This window comes from Lynx canadensis, chromosome E2 (genome assembly GCF_007474595.2).
Source record: "Lynx canadensis isolate LIC74 chromosome E2, mLynCan4.pri.v2, whole genome shotgun sequence".
NCBI classification, from domain to species: domain Eukaryota; kingdom Metazoa; phylum Chordata; class Mammalia; order Carnivora; family Felidae; genus Lynx; species Lynx canadensis.
Window position 1 is genome coordinate 47,042,630 of NC_044317.1, and position 16,917 is coordinate 47,059,546.

The following is a 16,917-nucleotide window of genomic DNA, read 5'->3' on the forward strand; positions in this document are numbered from 1 at the left end:
ACTGTCAGCGGGGTCTGGCATACCTCTGTGTGTAGTGTGGCCAAGGCAGCTCCGAGCCAAATGTACAGGATGAGGATTGGGTCATCAGCTCACTAGACAGCCAGCCCCACATCTCTCATCCCATCCCATCCCATCCCACCCACCCCCCAGTACATATGTGCTTGGGACCAAGGAGAGGGTATGAAAGCAGTGACTTGTCAGGGCACAGCCTACGCTGCCCAAGGCTCCTGGACACCCTACCCAAGTGCTACCCGAGTCAAGAGAGAAAGCACATGGAACTGGAACTGGTGGGGTCCTGCAGTCACATGGGCAGGAGAAACCTCGCAGGACCAAACAGTAGCAAGAAAAGAGAAACCTGACAACCCCAGGAAAGAGGGCCCCTTTCTCTGCCAGTGTCCCTGCAGCACCCTCTACAGGCCAGGCTGAACAACTTCCTGGCTGGCCAAGGAGAAATAACCAAGGCCCAGGTCCATCATCAAAGAGCAGGCGGAAAGAACACATTTGGAGCCAAGAAGCAATAGACTTAAAACCTACACAAATGCTCTCCCACATTTTGGTAATTTGCCACAGGATGAGGCCCAGCATTCCTCAGGTAGAGGCCAAAAAAGTCACCCTCCCAGATTCCCTTTCTCCTAAGAAGTATTTCTGTAGACATGTAACCTGGTCTCCACCAATCAGATGCATCCAGGTAACCTCGGGCTCAAAAGATGAAAGAATGGATGAGAGCATTCTTAGGTACTTGGTGGACCAGGGGTGCCCCTCTACAGGACCTGAAACTGGGTATTGCTGCAGCAAGTGAGGAGCTGGGAGAGCCTAAAGGACACCCATGAGGGTACATGGGTACACGTGAGGGGCAAAGCTGAGCTGGACAGTGAGATCCAGTGAAGAGGGACGGGTGCTCGATGAGAAGGAGACCCACAAGGTCAGGTTGAAGAGAGACCTGAGGAGACATACTTGAGTGGCCAAAGTGGTGGACACAGGCAAGGAGCAAGTCAGAGAGAAGGAGCAGAGTCCAATGGGAGTCTTGACTCTCCTGCCTCACCTGGCCCTGTCATCTGGCTCTCTTCCCCAGCCTCTCTAACCTGTCTCCCCTCAATTCTCCCTAACTTCCCTTCATTCTCTCTCACCTGCCCCAACAGCCGGCATCCCCCACTTAACCTTCTCAACTGTTATTATCTAGTCATCCCTCCCCCCACCTGTTCTGCCTACCTGTCTCCTCCTCAGTCACTCCTCTCAGACCTCCCCCCTTTACCTTTAATCCTCCACTTCTGTCTTGCTAATCTGTCTACCTTCACTTATTCTCCATTTGTCCCTTCTCCCATATCTTTTTTGCTGACAGGGGCTGTTGTTTCCCACCCAGGAACCCTCAGGGTGTTCTGGGCACCCTGGGGCTGGGTTGGGGCTGTGGACCTCAAAGCGGGGAAGGGACTTGGGAGGCAGCAGGATGTCTCAGACTTGCATGGGAGGAATGGGCAAGAGGTGGGGAGGAGGGTATAGAAAAGACTGTGTAAAAGATGGAGGTCCTCTGGGATTGGGATCTGGGGGTGGAATCTGAGGTTCTGCAGCAAAAGCTGAAAGCCGGGGAGCCAGCCCACCTCCTCTACCCTTAGGTGACCCAAAGTGCCCTTTTCTGCACATTTCCCACCCTCTGCCCCCAAGGAGGGTTCCTCTGACGCTGCAGTGGGGTCCCTGAGAGACATACCAGAGAATCCAAGGGGGCACTGTGTGAGGGATGGGCAGTGGAAGTGGAGCCGAGATCCCACCGAGGGTTCCCTGGTGCAGTTCTGCCCACTCCACCTGCAACCTGTGCCTGGTAACTAGAACCTTCACCCAGACCTACCCAGACCACCCAGCACAAGTTTGGCCATTTTCAGGACCATTGCAAAGCAAGAAAAGCAAATTTCAGAAAAATGTATTCCATATGATTGGCTCTACTTTTGTAGAACTAATGACAAGAATATGTGCCACGAACCTGCATTTGATATAAGTATAGAGAAAGCTGAGTTAACAATGATTCTCTTAGGGGGTTCGAGTGGGAAAGGGAGAGGTAGAGAGGGAGTTAAGAATGAAAGGGGAATAATATAAGCTGAATGAAAAAAATAAGCATGGGATCATTTTTTCCTTTTAGTACATTTTAATCAACTTTAACTTCCTTTTTTTTTTGTTTTAAAATACTAGAAACTTACAAGAAGTTGCAAAAATACTTCAGAGAAGTTTCCCATACCCATCATTACATAACTATAGCACCTTCTCAAAACCAGGAAATTGACACCATCGCAATACGAATGACTAGACTACAGACCTTACTGGGACTTCACCGGCTTTCAAATGCATTCATTTTTTTTTTTGTATGTCTTTGTGCATGATTCAGTGACATTTTATCACATGTATAAATAAACACCATAATCAAAGATATAAAATTGTCTCCTTATCCCAAAGAAAGACCCAAGGGCCACCCCTTTACTGTCACACCATCCCTCTGCTGTTACCTTAGACAACTACCAATCTGTTCTCCATCTCCATAATTTTGTCATTGCAAGAATGTTATATAAATGGAATCATATAGTATGTAACATTTTGAGATTGGTTTTCTTCATTCAGCACAATGTCCTTAAAAGCCATCCAAATTGTGTGCCTCACTAGTTCCTTCATTTTTATTGCTGAGTACTATTCCATTGTATACAATGGAATGGCTCCACCAATAACGGAATGTTTAACCTTTCACCTGTTGAAGGACATGTGGATGTTTCTAGTTTGGGATTACTACAAATTATTAACATTAAATAGTTTAGCTAGTACTAGTAGTTTAATGGGCTATTAAAAGTGCCATAAGGGGCACCTGGTTGGCTCAGCTGGAAGAGTCTTCAACTCTTGATCTCAGGGTCATGAATTCAAGCTCCATATTAGGTGTGGAGCCTACTTAAAAAGAGTTCCATGAATATTCATATCAAATTTTTGTGTCAACATGCATTTTCATTCCTCCATGATAAAATGCCCCTGAGTATGATTATAGCATCATATGATGTAAGTGTATGTTTAACTTTTTAAGAAACTGCCAACTGTTTTCTAGAGTGGCTATACCATTCTACATTCCTACCAGCAATGTATGAGAGTTCCAGTTTCTTTGAATCCTCACCAGCACTCGCTCTAATCAGTATTATTATAATTAGCCATCCTAATAGGTGTGTTGTGGTATTTCATCATTTAATTTGTTTTTCCCTAATGGTAAGCAATACTGACATCTTTTCTTGTGTTCATGTGCCATCTGAATATTCTCTTTAGTGAAATGTCAATGTCTTCTGCCAATTTTCTAACTGGATTTTCATCTTATTTTTAATTGATGAGTTTTGAGAGTTTTAAAAAATATTCTAGAGACTAGTCCTTGTCAGATATATGATTTGCAAATATCTTCTTCTAGTTGGTTACTTATTTTCTTTTCCTCTTAACAGAGTCTTTCACAGAGTAAGTTTTTAATTTTGATAAAGTTCAATTGATCCTTTTTTGTGTGTGAGAGAGAGAGCACGTGTGCCAGAGCAGGGAAGGGGCAGAGAGAGGGGGGACAGAGGATTTGAAGCAAGCTCTCCTCTCCACTCAGAGTGAAGAGCCTGATACAGGGTTTGAACTCATGAATGTGGGATCATGACCTGAGCCAAAGTCAGATGCTTAATGCACTGAGCCACCAAGGCACCCCTATCCTTTTTGGGTTTTTTTTTTTTTAAGGATTATGCTTTTGGTGTCAAGTCTAAGAATTCTGCCTAACCTACATATAGACCATTTACATTTAGTGTAATTATTAATATGGTAACACTTAAGTCTGCCATCTTTTTTTCTGTTCTTTTTATTTTTCAATACTTGCTTTCCTTTCTCCTTCTTTCCTGTGACTTATCTGAATATTTTTCAGTGTTTCATTTGTTTTATCAATGGTGATTTTGCATATATCTCTTTGTGTCGGCTTTTTTTTTTTTGTGGTTGCTCTCAGATTTCAATATACATATAAATGTAACTTATCACAGTGTAATACTACTGACATTTTACCACTTCAAATGAAATACAGAAACCTCATTGCTGTTTAGGTCCCTTTACCCTCTCTGCTTTATAATTACATCCATACCTTAAAAATCTTTTAAAATACATTGAGAATAATGTCAGACAAAGTCCAGTGTACTTTGCTTTCAAACACCTAACATTATTTTTAAACTTCTGAAGAGGATAGTCTATCATATTTACCTACATATTTACTCATTCTATACTCATTTCTTCATTCCTCATGTTCTAAATTACTTTGGTTTTCCTTTGCTTTTTGTTTAAAGAATTTCAGTAATTCTTTTGACACAGGTCTGCTGGTAACAAGTTTTCTTAGTTTTCTTCACTTAAAAATGCCTTTATTTCACCTTCTTCCCAAAAGAATATTTTCGAGGCACCTAGGTGGCTCAGTTGGTTGAACATCCAACTCTTCGTTTCAGCTCAGGTCATGATCTCATAGTTTTGTGAGTCTGAGCCCCACATAGGGCTCTGCTTAAGATTCTCTCCCCCCCCCCCAACTTGTGCTATCTTTGTCTCTGTCTCAAAATAAATAAATAAACTGGATAAAGAAGTCTGGGATGGTAGTTCTTTTCCTACAGCATTGCTCAACTCCTCTCTCTCTCTGTCCCCATGGATGTGTGCCTCCATCCTTTTCTTGATGAACTTGAGGACGTGCTTGTCTTTAGAGACCATGAGTAACTCCATGGCTTGTGGCTCCTATGGGGTGAAGCCACACAACTGTCGGATCATGTCAGGTTATGTTGGATCATGTCGGATCATGTCACGAACTTGGTGTGCTTGGTGGGATGCCCGCAGCGGTGGCTGTGCCTCAGCTTGCTTACGGTCTTAATCAGCTTATGTCCCTTGTTGAGGCCTCCGGTCATAACGTATCACAGAGCCGTGGCAGCTGCTCCTCAGTGGCTCCTGAGGCGGAAGGCTGTTTACTTTCAAGATTCTTTGTCCTTAGTTTTCCAAAGTTTGATTACGGTGTGCCTAGATATGGCTTTCTTTGCATTTATCACATTTGGGGTTTACCCAGCTTCTTGAATCTATAGGTTTATGTCGTTTACCAAATATGTGATATTTCAGCCATTATTTCATCAAAATTTTTTTTCAGACCCAAGTTTCTTTCTGCTTTTCTTCTGGAACATCAATGATATGAATGTTAGATATTTTGTTATTGTCCCAAAGTCCCTGAAGCTCCTTTTGTCTCAACAGGTACCTTTGAATTAAGAAAAAAAATCTACTTTTATTTTGTGTAGAATTCAATCTATTTACTCTCTGTTGTTCAGAGAGGATAATTTCTATTGGTCTATTATCAAGATCACTGACTCTTTCCTCTCTCATCTCCATCTTCCATGGAGAAGAATGAATTTCTTCCACTGAGTTTTATTTCAGTTACTGTATTTTCGGTTCTTAATTTTCTGTCTGGTTCTTTATGTCCTCTATTTCTTTGCTGAGACTCTATATATTTTTTAAAATATTTATTTATTTTGAGAGAGAAAGCAAGTGAGCAAGTGTGAGTGGGGGAGGGGCAGAGAGGGAGAGAGAGAGAGAAAGAGAGAGAAAATCTCAAGCAGGCACCTTGCTATCAGCACAGAGCCTAACATGGGGCTCAATCTCACTAACCATGAGATCATGACCTGAGCCAAAATCAAGAGTCAGATGCTCAACCAACTAAGCCACCCAGATTCCCCAAGATTCTATATTTTAATTTGTTTCAAGAGGGTTCATGAGTGCTCCTTAAAGCATTTTTACAAGTTATTTTAAAATTCTTGTTAGATAATTCCAATATCTGTGTCACCTTGGTGTTGGTATCTATTTATTTGCTTTTCCCATTCTCTTTAAGATTTTCCTGATTCTTGAAATATTGAGTATAATGAGTTATTTTCTCTTGTACCCTGGACGTTTAGGGTATTATGAAACTACAATTCCTTTTTTTTTTTTAAGATTTTATTTTTAAGTAATCTTTATACCCAACATGGGGCTTGAACTCATGACCCCAAGATCAAGAGTCTCATGCTCTGACTGAGCCAGCCAGGTGCCCCTATAATTTCCTTTTTAAAAAGTGTTACTTCCAGGGGCACCTGGCTGGCTCAGTCAGTTAAGCGTCCAACTTCAGCTCAGGTCATGATCTCACAGTTCATGGGTTCGAGCCCCATGTGAGGCTCTGTGCTGACAGCTCATAGCCTGGAGCCTGCTTCGGATTCTGTGTCTCCCTCTCTCTCTGCCCACTCCCAACTTGCACTCTGTTTGTCTCTCTCTAAAGCAAATAAGTAAAACATTAAAAACATTTTTTTAAATTTTTTGTAATGTGTATTTATTTTTGAGACAGAGAGAGACAGAGCATGAACGGGGGAGGGGCAGAGAGAAAGGGAGACACAGAATCGGAAGCAGGCTCCAGGCTCTGAGCCATCAGCCCAGAGCCTGACGCGGGGCTCGAACTCACGGAGCGCGAGATCCTGACCTGAGCTGAAGTCGGACGCTCAACCGACTGAGCCACCCAGGCACCCCTAAAAACATTTTTTTAATAAAATAAAATAAAAAACTACTACGGTCTTCCTTCTGGCCGCAAGGTATTTACATTCCTTCCACATGCAAAATCCACTCTTTCTACAACCTCAAATCACTCATCTATTTTGCATCAGGCTCATAGTCAAGGTCCATAATCACATTCTCTAGATCAGATCCAGGTGTTGCGAAGGTCACACTACTGCCAGGATTCTGGAAGTCTGGGGTACTTCTTGAGGGAGGGAAGCTGGTGCAACTATTTGGGAAAGCAATAGACGAGTATTTAGGACCGCGTTGCCTGTTATGGTAGCCACCAGTCACATACATCAATTAAATTTAATTTAAAGAAAAATGAAAAGGCCTGGAAAATTCAGTTCCTCCATTGCACTAGCCAATTTTTTTTTTTTTTTGACAGAGAGAGAGAGAGAGAGCACAAGCAGCACAAGAGGGGCACAGGAAGAGAGAGAGAGAATCTCAAGCAGGCTCCATGCTCAGCATGAAGCCCAACACAGGGCTAGAACTCAACACTGGGATCACGACCCAAGCCAAAATCAAGAGTTGGAAATTCAACCAACTGAGCCATCCAGGAGCCCCTGCCCTGGCCAGATTTTAAGCACTCAATAGCTGCATGTGGCCAGCGGATACTGCATTGGACAGCACAGACATGGAACACTTCCTCCCTTGAAGAAAGTTCTATCGAACCGTGTTGACTAGACATTATCCTACCCCTGAATATATGTCTTAATCTGGAGTCTCCCAAAAGCATGGCTTGAGCCAAAGAGACAGGTGACTTAGTTGGGAGGTATCCCCAGAAAACACAAGTGAGTGGGGAAATTGGGGCTGGGGGAGAAAAAAAGCCAAAGTGACGAAGAATCTGGACTACAGTGAGGCAAGTAAGGCACCCAGGGCACTTGCCTGAATCTGAGAGTGAGTCCCTCCCTAAGTTTGTACCCCAGCTGCCTTGCTTCCCCACCCTAGTGCCAGCTCTGAAGGTGTGACTGCTGTGGGCAACTCAAGCTCCTTCCTAACCGGGGACCCTCCAAGGACATGAAGAGTCACGCAGAACGCACCTCAGAATCGACCCACTGAGGAAAAGGGAAGCAAAAGTATTTACTCACTGCCCCCCAACCCTCGCTGGCGGAAGATTGTCCTGGAAATTAATCCTGGCCCTTCCAGGTGTATTCTGCATGCAGACAGGAGAAAGTCCTCAGATGGGGAAGAAAGGCACAGTCATATGAGGTGGGAAGCTGTCAAGGTGTTCGAGAACTGCCCACCAGGTCTCCGAGTGAGTGAAAAAATTAACTGAAGGGATATGGTGGGGTGCACCAGCTGGGGTGTTATGGGATATCCTAGAAAACCTCCCACAGAGAGGATCTGTATGAGCCTTATAGTGATAGGGAGCTAGAGACAACCTAAGTGTCCATCCCTAGGGGAGCAGATAAGTAAAAGTGTCGTGGGCACGTCACGGAATACAACGTGGCAGTTAGAAACGGAGAACTTGGTGTATACCTCTATATGGAGAGATTTCAGAAACAGTTATGTTTTTAAAAAAAAAAGTGTGGGGGGGGAGAGAAATAGAATGAAATTTATAGCACCATCCCATTTATGCAAATTGGAAATACAGATACACACACAAAATCACAAATTATAAAGATACATCTTTGCAGCCGTATATCAAGTGCATTAAAGTGGGTACCTGTGAGCGGGTGAGGTGGGAGTGGGGATAGAGTAGGGGAAGGGGGGTAAAACCTTAGAGAGTCTTTCATGGGCCAATTGTGATTCTATGTTATGATCTGAGGAGTATGATTAATAACTTTCTGCACCTAAGGGCCAAGAGAAAAAAAAAAACAAAGGAATGAAAAATATGAAGTATCTGCACATCAAAGCAATTCCCTACCTGCTACATAATTATTACCGCAGGGGGATGAGGATAACAAAGCAACCAGACTCTGCCTGCCTTCTGGAAGCCCTCCTCGCTGCCTTCTCCCCAGGCAGCCTTCTCCCCAGGCAGCCCCTCCAGTCCCCAGCAAGTTCTCTGGCCCCTAGTAAAAGAGGAACTCCCTACCCTTTCATGCTACCTAGAGGGAGAGAAAGGAGAGCTGGCTGGCTGTGAGTCCCAAAGATTCCCATCTTCTTTGGTTGTATGTAGAATAGAGGGTGAGCTCATGAGGCGCTGTTCAAACCCCAGCTGTGCCTCAGTTTCCTCACCAGTAAAATGGGGATGATCATAAGTGTAACAGCTCATAGGAATGTTCAGAGCATACAATGAGTTCCCAGAACAAGCTTGAATGGGCAAAGCTCCCTCTCTACCGCTCCAGCAGCCTCCCTGCACATACCCTGCCCAAGCCCCTGCCCTGCTGTGCCGGCTTCCTGTCCCTCTACCTGCCTGGGTCTCAATCGGGGCATTCTCAAAGCTCCAGGAATTCCTATACTAGGCTCGGGAACTCCTTAGGTTCCTCTTGATATTGAATTTCAGTTTCTGTTTCCATCTTAGCTTAACTCTGGGCGCTCACCTGGCCCCACCCACACCTGTGAGCTCACCTGGCCCCACAGCTGGCCCCACCCACTCATCCCTTTTAAGCCATTGCGAATCGCAATTTCCATTTGCCTTTTCACTTTACACACATCAGCATGATTGCTCACTTAGCCTGGCTCAAAAGCAGAGCCATGCAGTCAGGGAAGCAGTCACAATTTGGCCATGGCCGCGGCATGGGTCCTGGTGCTGGTGGCTGCAGGGCTGAGCTTGGCCAGCGCGGGCCCCGCCCCCACTTCCAAGCCCACCACAGCCTGGACGGACTGTGACTTTGGCAGGTTCAAATCTCTGTCACCAAGGGAGCTGGAGGCCTTCAAGGAGGCCAGGGATACCTTGGTGAGTCCCCATTGTTGTGGGCTAACCTCCAGCCTCCCGCTATGGGCTAGCCTCTCACTTTCCAGCCATGGTTAACCACTGTCCTTTCTGCCATGGATTAAACTGCAGCCTTCCTGCGGGGCCAACCTTTATCCTTGCTGCTTCGGGCTAGCCGCCAGCCCTCCTACTGGGGGCTAATCTCTGCTCTTATTCTCTAGGAAAATTTGCTGAAAAGCTGGAGTTGCACCACCCGCCCCTTCCCTAGAAACCGGGACCTGAGACAGCTACAGGTGAGTAGGAAGTGAGGCCACCCTTACTGGCACCTGGCCCCTCTCCCTGACTCCTCAAGGGGCCCCTCACCTCCTTTATCTCACCTGTCCTTCCCTGTCTCTGGTCCCTCCTCAGCTGTCCTGCGCTCCCCCCAGCACCCCCCTTCTGCTTCAACTGCTCCCTTGATCCCGTCCCTCCCTTGGGTCTCTTTCTATCACCTCTCTGCCTGTCCCCACGTCCCTATCTCCTTCACCCGTCCCCGTCACTTTCACTCTTACCCAATTTCTTCTCATTTCTCTCTTCTTTTCACTCCCATCTCCTCAAGCTTCTGTGACCCCCATGAGGTCACCTTTCACTTGTCCCATTTCACTTTTTCACCCGTATCTTCCCTTATGTTTCTGCCTTCACCTGTGTCCTCTCTTCATCTGCATCCTTCTCCTGCCTCCCTCTCACCTGGCCCGTCCCTGATCCCCAACCTGTGTCACAAACCACCTGCCTTCCCTCTCTGCACTACCGGACCTGTCCCCACTTAACTAGGCCCTCTTGCCTACGCTTCCTCGCCTATTCTTTCTCACCTCTCCGCAGGTGTGGGAGCGCCCCGTGGCCTTGGAGGCTGAGCTGGCCCTGACGTTGAAGGTCCTGGGCACCATGGCTGACGCGTCCCAGGGGGACATCCTGGACCAGCCCCTTCACACACTGCGCCACATGCACTCCGAGCTCCAGGCCTGTGTGAGTGCTCGGGGTACCGAAGCCGTGTATGTGGGTTCTCCGCTTATGGGACCTCTCCTCTCTGCCGCGGGCCCTGCCTCACGCACCACCCTCCTCTGCCCCCAGGTCTTGGCTCAGCCCACAGCAGGCCCCCAGCCCCAAGGCCGCCTCCACCACTGGCTGCACCGGCTCCACGAGGCCTCGAGGAAGGTGAGTGACCCGAGACGGGGACGGATGCCCGGGCCCTGTGTAAGGGAGGAGGTTGGACACCCCAGCAAGGGCAACCATGTTCTCCTCTCGCAGGAGTCTCAAGGCTGCCTCGAGGCCTCTGTCCTGTTCAACCTCTTCCGCCTCCTCAAAAAGGACCTGGAATGTGTCGCCAGTGGAGACCTGTGTGTCTGAGGACGCAGACCCACCCCCAGCTCATGTGGGACCCCAGACCTTATTTATGCACGAAGAAGCCCCAACCCTGCCTTAAGTTATTTCCTCTCGCCCCTTATTTATGGAGCCGTGGCGTTGACCTAGAGCCAAAAGCAATGCTTGTTTTTCTACTTTTATACAATATGCACAAATAAAGCAAAGGGTGGGACCCTTCTGTGAGAGTGGATCCTTGAGCGCGCGTGTGACTGAGTCTGTGGCTGCATGTGGACGTCTGCGTGGTGCAGGTGAAATGCGTGACTTCTGCGACTGTGTGCGTGTATGGATCTAAGCGAGTATCTGCCTGAACCTGAGTCTGACTGAAGATGTACAACGGTTCATGCCCACGCGTGCGGGGGGGTGTGCATTTAAGCGCATGTTTATATGTCTCTCTGTCTATCCCTGTCTGTGTGAACTGGGCATCCCTCTCTTCCATGGGTACTTAGGCCAGTTGGAGGTCCAGCTCAATCAAGATGCTTTATCCTATAATAAGTATCAGAAAGCTAACTCAAATGGGGAAAGCAAAAATGAGTTTATTATCACACGTAACAAAAAGTCAGCTGGCAGGGCAGTTCTAGGACTGGTTGATTACTTAATATTCAATAATGTTATTGGGGAACCAAATTCTTTCCGTTTCTTTTTTTAAAGTGTGTTTATTTATTTTGAGAGAGAGAATGTGCGCGTGTGCGCGGGGCAGAGAGAGGGAGAGAGAGAATCCCAAGCAGGCTCTGCACTATCAGCACAGAACCCGGTGTGGGGCTCAAACTCATGAACCGTGAGAGCATGACCTGAGCCAAAGTCGGACGCTTAACCGACTGAGCCACCCAGGTGCCTCTGTTGGCCGATTCTTACTCTGGCTACCTCATGGTCTCAAGACGGCAGCCACAGCCCCAGCTGTCACACACAAACAATATCCTCCAACTCCTAACCAACCGCCCCAAGCTTAATGGAGTAAAACAACAACCATTTTATCCTGCTCACAGATTCTGTGGGTCACGAATTTGGACACGGCCCAGTGTGGACAGCTTGCCTCTGCTCCACAATGTCTGGGGCCTTCACTCTTCTCCCACAGTTTTTAAAAGCAAGGAAAGCCTTCCAGAGAAACTCCCTGTTGGATGTGCATGCCTGTCTCCTTGGCTAGAATTCAGTCACATGCCCAAGCCTACAGCAATCCGGTGGCAAGAAAGATACAATTACAAAGATAGTGTTGGGGGTGGGGGGTGGGTCTGGCTGACTCAGTCAGAAGAGCATGTGACTCTTGATCTCAGGGTCATGAATTCGAGCCCCACATTGGGTGTAGAGATTACTAAAACAAAATAAATAAATAAACTTAAAAAAAAAAAAGATGGTGTTAGACTAATCAAGATTCACCCCTGATACTAGAAAGAAGGCCTTTCCCTGAAAACATGCCCCATGGAGAGGGGATACCAGAACAAACTTAGAGCTCGACCAGCAGGAAGAAGGTAGGAGATGGAACCAGGTAGCAGCCTATAATGGCACATGGAAGTTCCAAGTCGTGAATCTCTTGCAGGACTAATACTCAGTGGGTCCCCAATGGTAGCACTGCTTCTGTTGTGGAAAATATTGAAAACACTTTCAAGCTAGTTGGCAAGTAGCTATTTCCCCGAGATCCCCCTAAACAAACCAGCCCCATCCATTCCATCCCAGGCTGGCCCCTGGAATCCCTAGACCTCTCCACAATTCAGAATTGTGCCCCAAAAGAATTAGGGGCACCTGGGTGGCTCAGTCGGTTAAGCGTCCGACTTTGGCTCGGGTCATGATCTCAAGGTTCGTGAGTTCAAGCCCCGCATCAGGCTTCGAGCTGATAGTACAGAGCCTGCTTGAGAGATTTTCTCTCTGTCTCTCTTCCCCTCCCCCACTTGGGCATTCATGCATGTGCTCACTCGCTCTCTCAAAATAAATTTAAAAACTTAAAAAAAAAAAAAGAATTAGTACCTGCTGCAGAAGGGATGAGGGGGCGGTTCCAGGATCTGCTCCAATGTGTGGCCAACATGCATTTTGATTCCAATAATGCCAGATATTAACTAGTTCACTGGCATCTCCAATTTGTGCATGGTATGTGCTGTGACTTTTAAAAAGTGGCCACAAATTCTCTGACATTCCTCCCTTCAAGAGGTGGAGTCAATGCTCCCCCCTCGTTGAACTTGGACTTGCGACTTCTTCAACCAATAAAGTACAGTGGAAGTCAAGACGAGTGACTTCCAACACCAAGTCCACTTAGCACTCTTGGATCATGAGTTCTCAGACCCTCCCCCTTTGGAACCCATTGGAACCCAACTGCCACGACGCAAGAAGCCCCAACCACGTGAAGAGGCCACATGTACATGCTCTGGTTGACAGTCCCAGCTCAGCTCAGCTTTGAAGTCATCCCAGCTCAGGAACCAGACGTGCGAGTGGAGAAGCGTCCAGATGGTTTCAGCTCCCAGCTGGGGCAGAGACAAGCCATCCCTGATCCCCACTGCCCCACGATCAAGCCCCTGACCCACCCAATCTGGGAGCATAACAAAATAGTTTTTGTTTTGTGCCACTAAGTTTGGTTTTTTGTGAAGCAACAGATCGTTGGAACAGTGTGACAGCCACCGGCCCATCACAATCATTGTGAGGTGTGTTACAAGAAATTTCTTACCAAGCGTAACTCACTGAGGTTTCCGACTGGTTGAGTTTTTATCACATTACAGGGGTTTCAGAATTATCCCCATAATTTCTAAGTCTTACTTCTTTGCGTGCTCAAGGGTTTTCTCAGGAGACAAAGGGCTTGAGTACAGCCATCTACTAGAAATTATACACAACCCCTTAGCCACTTCTACTGCATTATACAGTGTGTGAGTGACAGTACTCCAGTTTGGGAGGGGGCAGCAAGTTGCCCAGCCCATGGCATGAATTTCTTTCCCCTTGCCTGACACCTGCTTCCCACGACTCCCTTGCAGTTTGGAATGGCCCTCCGACTGAAGGGCTTCTTGAATTATTTAATTTATGTGAAGAATTTAAAACAGTTCTTGGCACAGGTTAAGCCCCATATAAGTGTTTATTGCTTTTACTTTTGTTATTTTAGATTTTTTTTTCTTCCCTGAAACAAAGAAAACTCTTCCATTTGTTCCCTTCCTTCCTGCTTAATTCACTAGTACGAGGACGTGATGTCTGGAGCTGTGGTAGCTATTTTGTGACCAAGAGGCAACAAACCCAGCATATGAAGCTATTCTTCTAAGGAAGGTAGAATGGAAGAGTAGGAAATTGGGTCCTTGGTGATATCAAGGAGCCATTGCGTCAAATCCCCAAAACTCCTAACTCGAGACTTCTTATTAAATGAGATCACCAAATGTTTTCAGTCGTATTAATTGGGTTTTCTGTCTTCCGCAGCCAAATATACCCTCACAAATCCATCTCTGTATGCCCACCATAGAACCTAGAGAAGGTAGTCAATTAATATTTAATGCCATGGGGTGACTGGCTGGCTCAGTTGGTAGAGCACGCGACTCTTAATCTCGAGGTCATGAGTTCAAGCCCCATGTTGGCCATAGAGCTTACATAGACATTTGGATCATATAGGAGATACCTAAATTCTGACATATGACCCTCCTCAGTGCTGCAATGGAAATAAGGTTGCAAATCCCTTCTCGGAAATGCCAAGGCCTAACAAAAATTTTTGACCTGGACGTATTTTGGTTTTGCCCTGTTCAGCATCCATTTCTCCTGATAAAACTCCTCAGTTTTCCTTTGGGGAATGGCCCCGTCTTCCGATTCCTTCATTTGCCTGGACACAGGACTCAGGTTTGCTCAATCATCTCCAAAGCACGGTGGCAAGCCTTCCCTTGATCCCCTCCCCCCCACCATGAGAGCCTCTGTATCGGCTGTTCCCTGCGCCGGGGACATGCTATTACTTTCCTGCCATCACAAAGTCTTCACCTGGCCAGTTCCCATTCATCCCTTATGTTTCACCTAATATCACCTTCTCCTTCAAACACCCTTCTGCATGGGGCACTGGGCATCCTATTGCTTTTATCTGTGTAAAAACGTCCCCATCCTATTTTTCTGGTGACTATTTAGGTTCAACCGTGTGAAATTGCCAACACTCTGCCATTTCTAACCTACAAAACTGGTGATTCCATATGGTTCAACCTAATTATTATTTTGGTAACCCCCAGGTCACACAACCCAGACCCACAACCCCCACCTGGCCAGCCAAAACATTACATTTCTGGAGTGTCTGGGTGGCTCAGTCGGTTAAGCATCTGAATCTTGGTTTCAGCTCAGGCCATGATCTCACTGTTGGTGAGTTCAAGCCCCGCATTGGGCTCCATGCTGTTAACGCAGCACTTGCTTGGGATTCTGTCTTTCTTTCTCTCTCTCTGATCCTCCCCTGCTTGTTCTCTCTCTCTCTCTCTCTCTCTCAAAATAAATAAATAAACTTTAAAAATTATAGTCCCTTGGATGCTACAGTCAGTGCTGGGGTGGTACGTGACTCTGGTCAGACCAATCAGAGCCCTTCCCTGATTTTTTTTTTTTTCATTTAGGATTGGAGGAGATTTTTGCCATTTTACCTTTAGGCTATAGGGCTAGAAGCATCCAGTCTGTGTCTGTAAATAAATGGCCATTGCCCCCACCACATGTGGTTGAAGAGGATGAATCTGAGCTGGGAGAAGCAGAGAGGAGAAATGAGTGAGAAAAGCGTCTGGGTGGAATTGAACCTGGGTTCCAGTCTCTAAGGCCAAGTTCCTTGTAGCTCTGCCCTTAATCGTCTGCTTCCCACATATATAAGCCAACAATGCCCACTTTTTATGTCTAGTCCAGGGAAGCTGAGCTCCTATCACTTGCTACCCAAAGACTCAGACTAATACACATGTCCTTGAACCTCTGGTCAGGGTCAGCTCCGCTGGGCTCCCACAGTCTTCTGTGCTTCTTACAGCAATATGGATGCAGTTGCCCTGAGCCCCAGGAGGGCAGGGACTGGGTCTGTCTTAGTTGCCGCTGGGTCTCCAGTGCCCAGCACAGGGCCAGGCACAGAAGGGATAATCATTTCCCTTGGATGATACTATGCCCTCTCTCACCTAGTGTACCTGTTCCTTGGATTTAAAGCTCTCGACCTTTTTATGTTTATTTATTTATTTTTTGAGAGAAAGAGAGAGAGAGATCCAGGGAGGGGGGCAGCAATAGAAGGAGAGAGAAATCCCAAGCAGGCTTCGAGCTGTCAGCACAGAGCCCAAGGTAGGGCTCAAACTCACGAACTGTGAGATCGCGACTTGAGCCGAAACCAAGAGTCGGACGCATAACTGACCGAGACACCCAGGTGCCCCTTAAAGCTCTCGATTTTGAAAACCAAGCATGGCATTGACATTGATAAATACATCTCTGCTAAAATGAAGAGGTTACAGGTGAAGGAAGGTGGATGGAGTGTCATCCAAAGGGCCGAACCGGGGATCATGTTGGCCCCAAATGTGTCAACGGGTAGATGGCCAAACTCTGAGATGGCAGTTGCTGATTCAGTTTCTAAGGCACGCACACCCCACCCCAAAGCTGGGGTCTCCACAAAAATCAGACCATATACTGCCTCTACAGAAATCCCTCCATTGGCTTCCCGTAGCTCTGAGAATAAAATCTTGACTCTTGACCCCAGCCCACAAGGCTCTTCAGAATCTCTTCCTGCTCACCTCTCCGGCCTCCCCCCCTCCCACTCTCCCACTCACTCCAGCCCAGCCATAGTACCTCCAGCACACGAAGCACCTGCTTCCCTTAAGGGCTTTGCATGTGCCATTCACTTTGCCTAAAATGCTTTTCCCTGGCTCTTCCTACAATGGATTTCTTCAGCTCCAGCACCACACTCCTTGACCCCCCCCCATCTGAAGCAGGCCTCCCTACCCTCCCACCCCCATCAGTCCTTGTCCTCTTCCATTTTCATTCTTTATGCGACATTTATTTACCACCGGACAAGGCGTTTACTGTCACACCCTCCCTCCCCTGGGGCATATAAGCTCCATGGGGCAGGGGTTTCTTGTTTTGTCTTATTTAACTATTTTGTTCACTGTTGTATCCCCTGCACAGAGCCAGGTACGCAGTACATGCTCGAGAAAGCTTTATTGGGTGAATCAGAGACAATATAGTCAGCTGGTTAGGTGTGCAGGATT

General features: G+C 46.9%; 1 protein-coding gene across 2 annotated transcripts; it reads left to right on the top strand.

Moving 5' to 3' along the window:
* Nucleotides 1-272: 272 nt before the first annotated feature.
* On the top strand, nucleotides 273-10,762 carry LOC115503316 (interferon lambda-1-like). Of its 2 annotated transcripts, XM_030299440.1 has the most exons (6): nucleotides 273-300; nucleotides 9,243-9,403; nucleotides 9,601-9,672; nucleotides 10,238-10,381; nucleotides 10,487-10,570; nucleotides 10,664-10,762. In XM_030299440.1, exons 1-6 carry the CDS (start codon nucleotides 273-275, stop codon nucleotides 10,760-10,762), a joined length of 588 nt encoding a protein of 195 aa, XP_030155300.1. The 2 variants fall into 2 exon arrangements, with proteins under 2 accessions (XP_030155300.1, XP_030155301.1); XM_030299441.1 differs by lacking the exon at nucleotides 273-300 and having other exon boundaries at nucleotides 9,233-9,403.
* The last annotated feature ends 6,155 nt before the right edge of the window (nucleotides 10,763-16,917 follow it).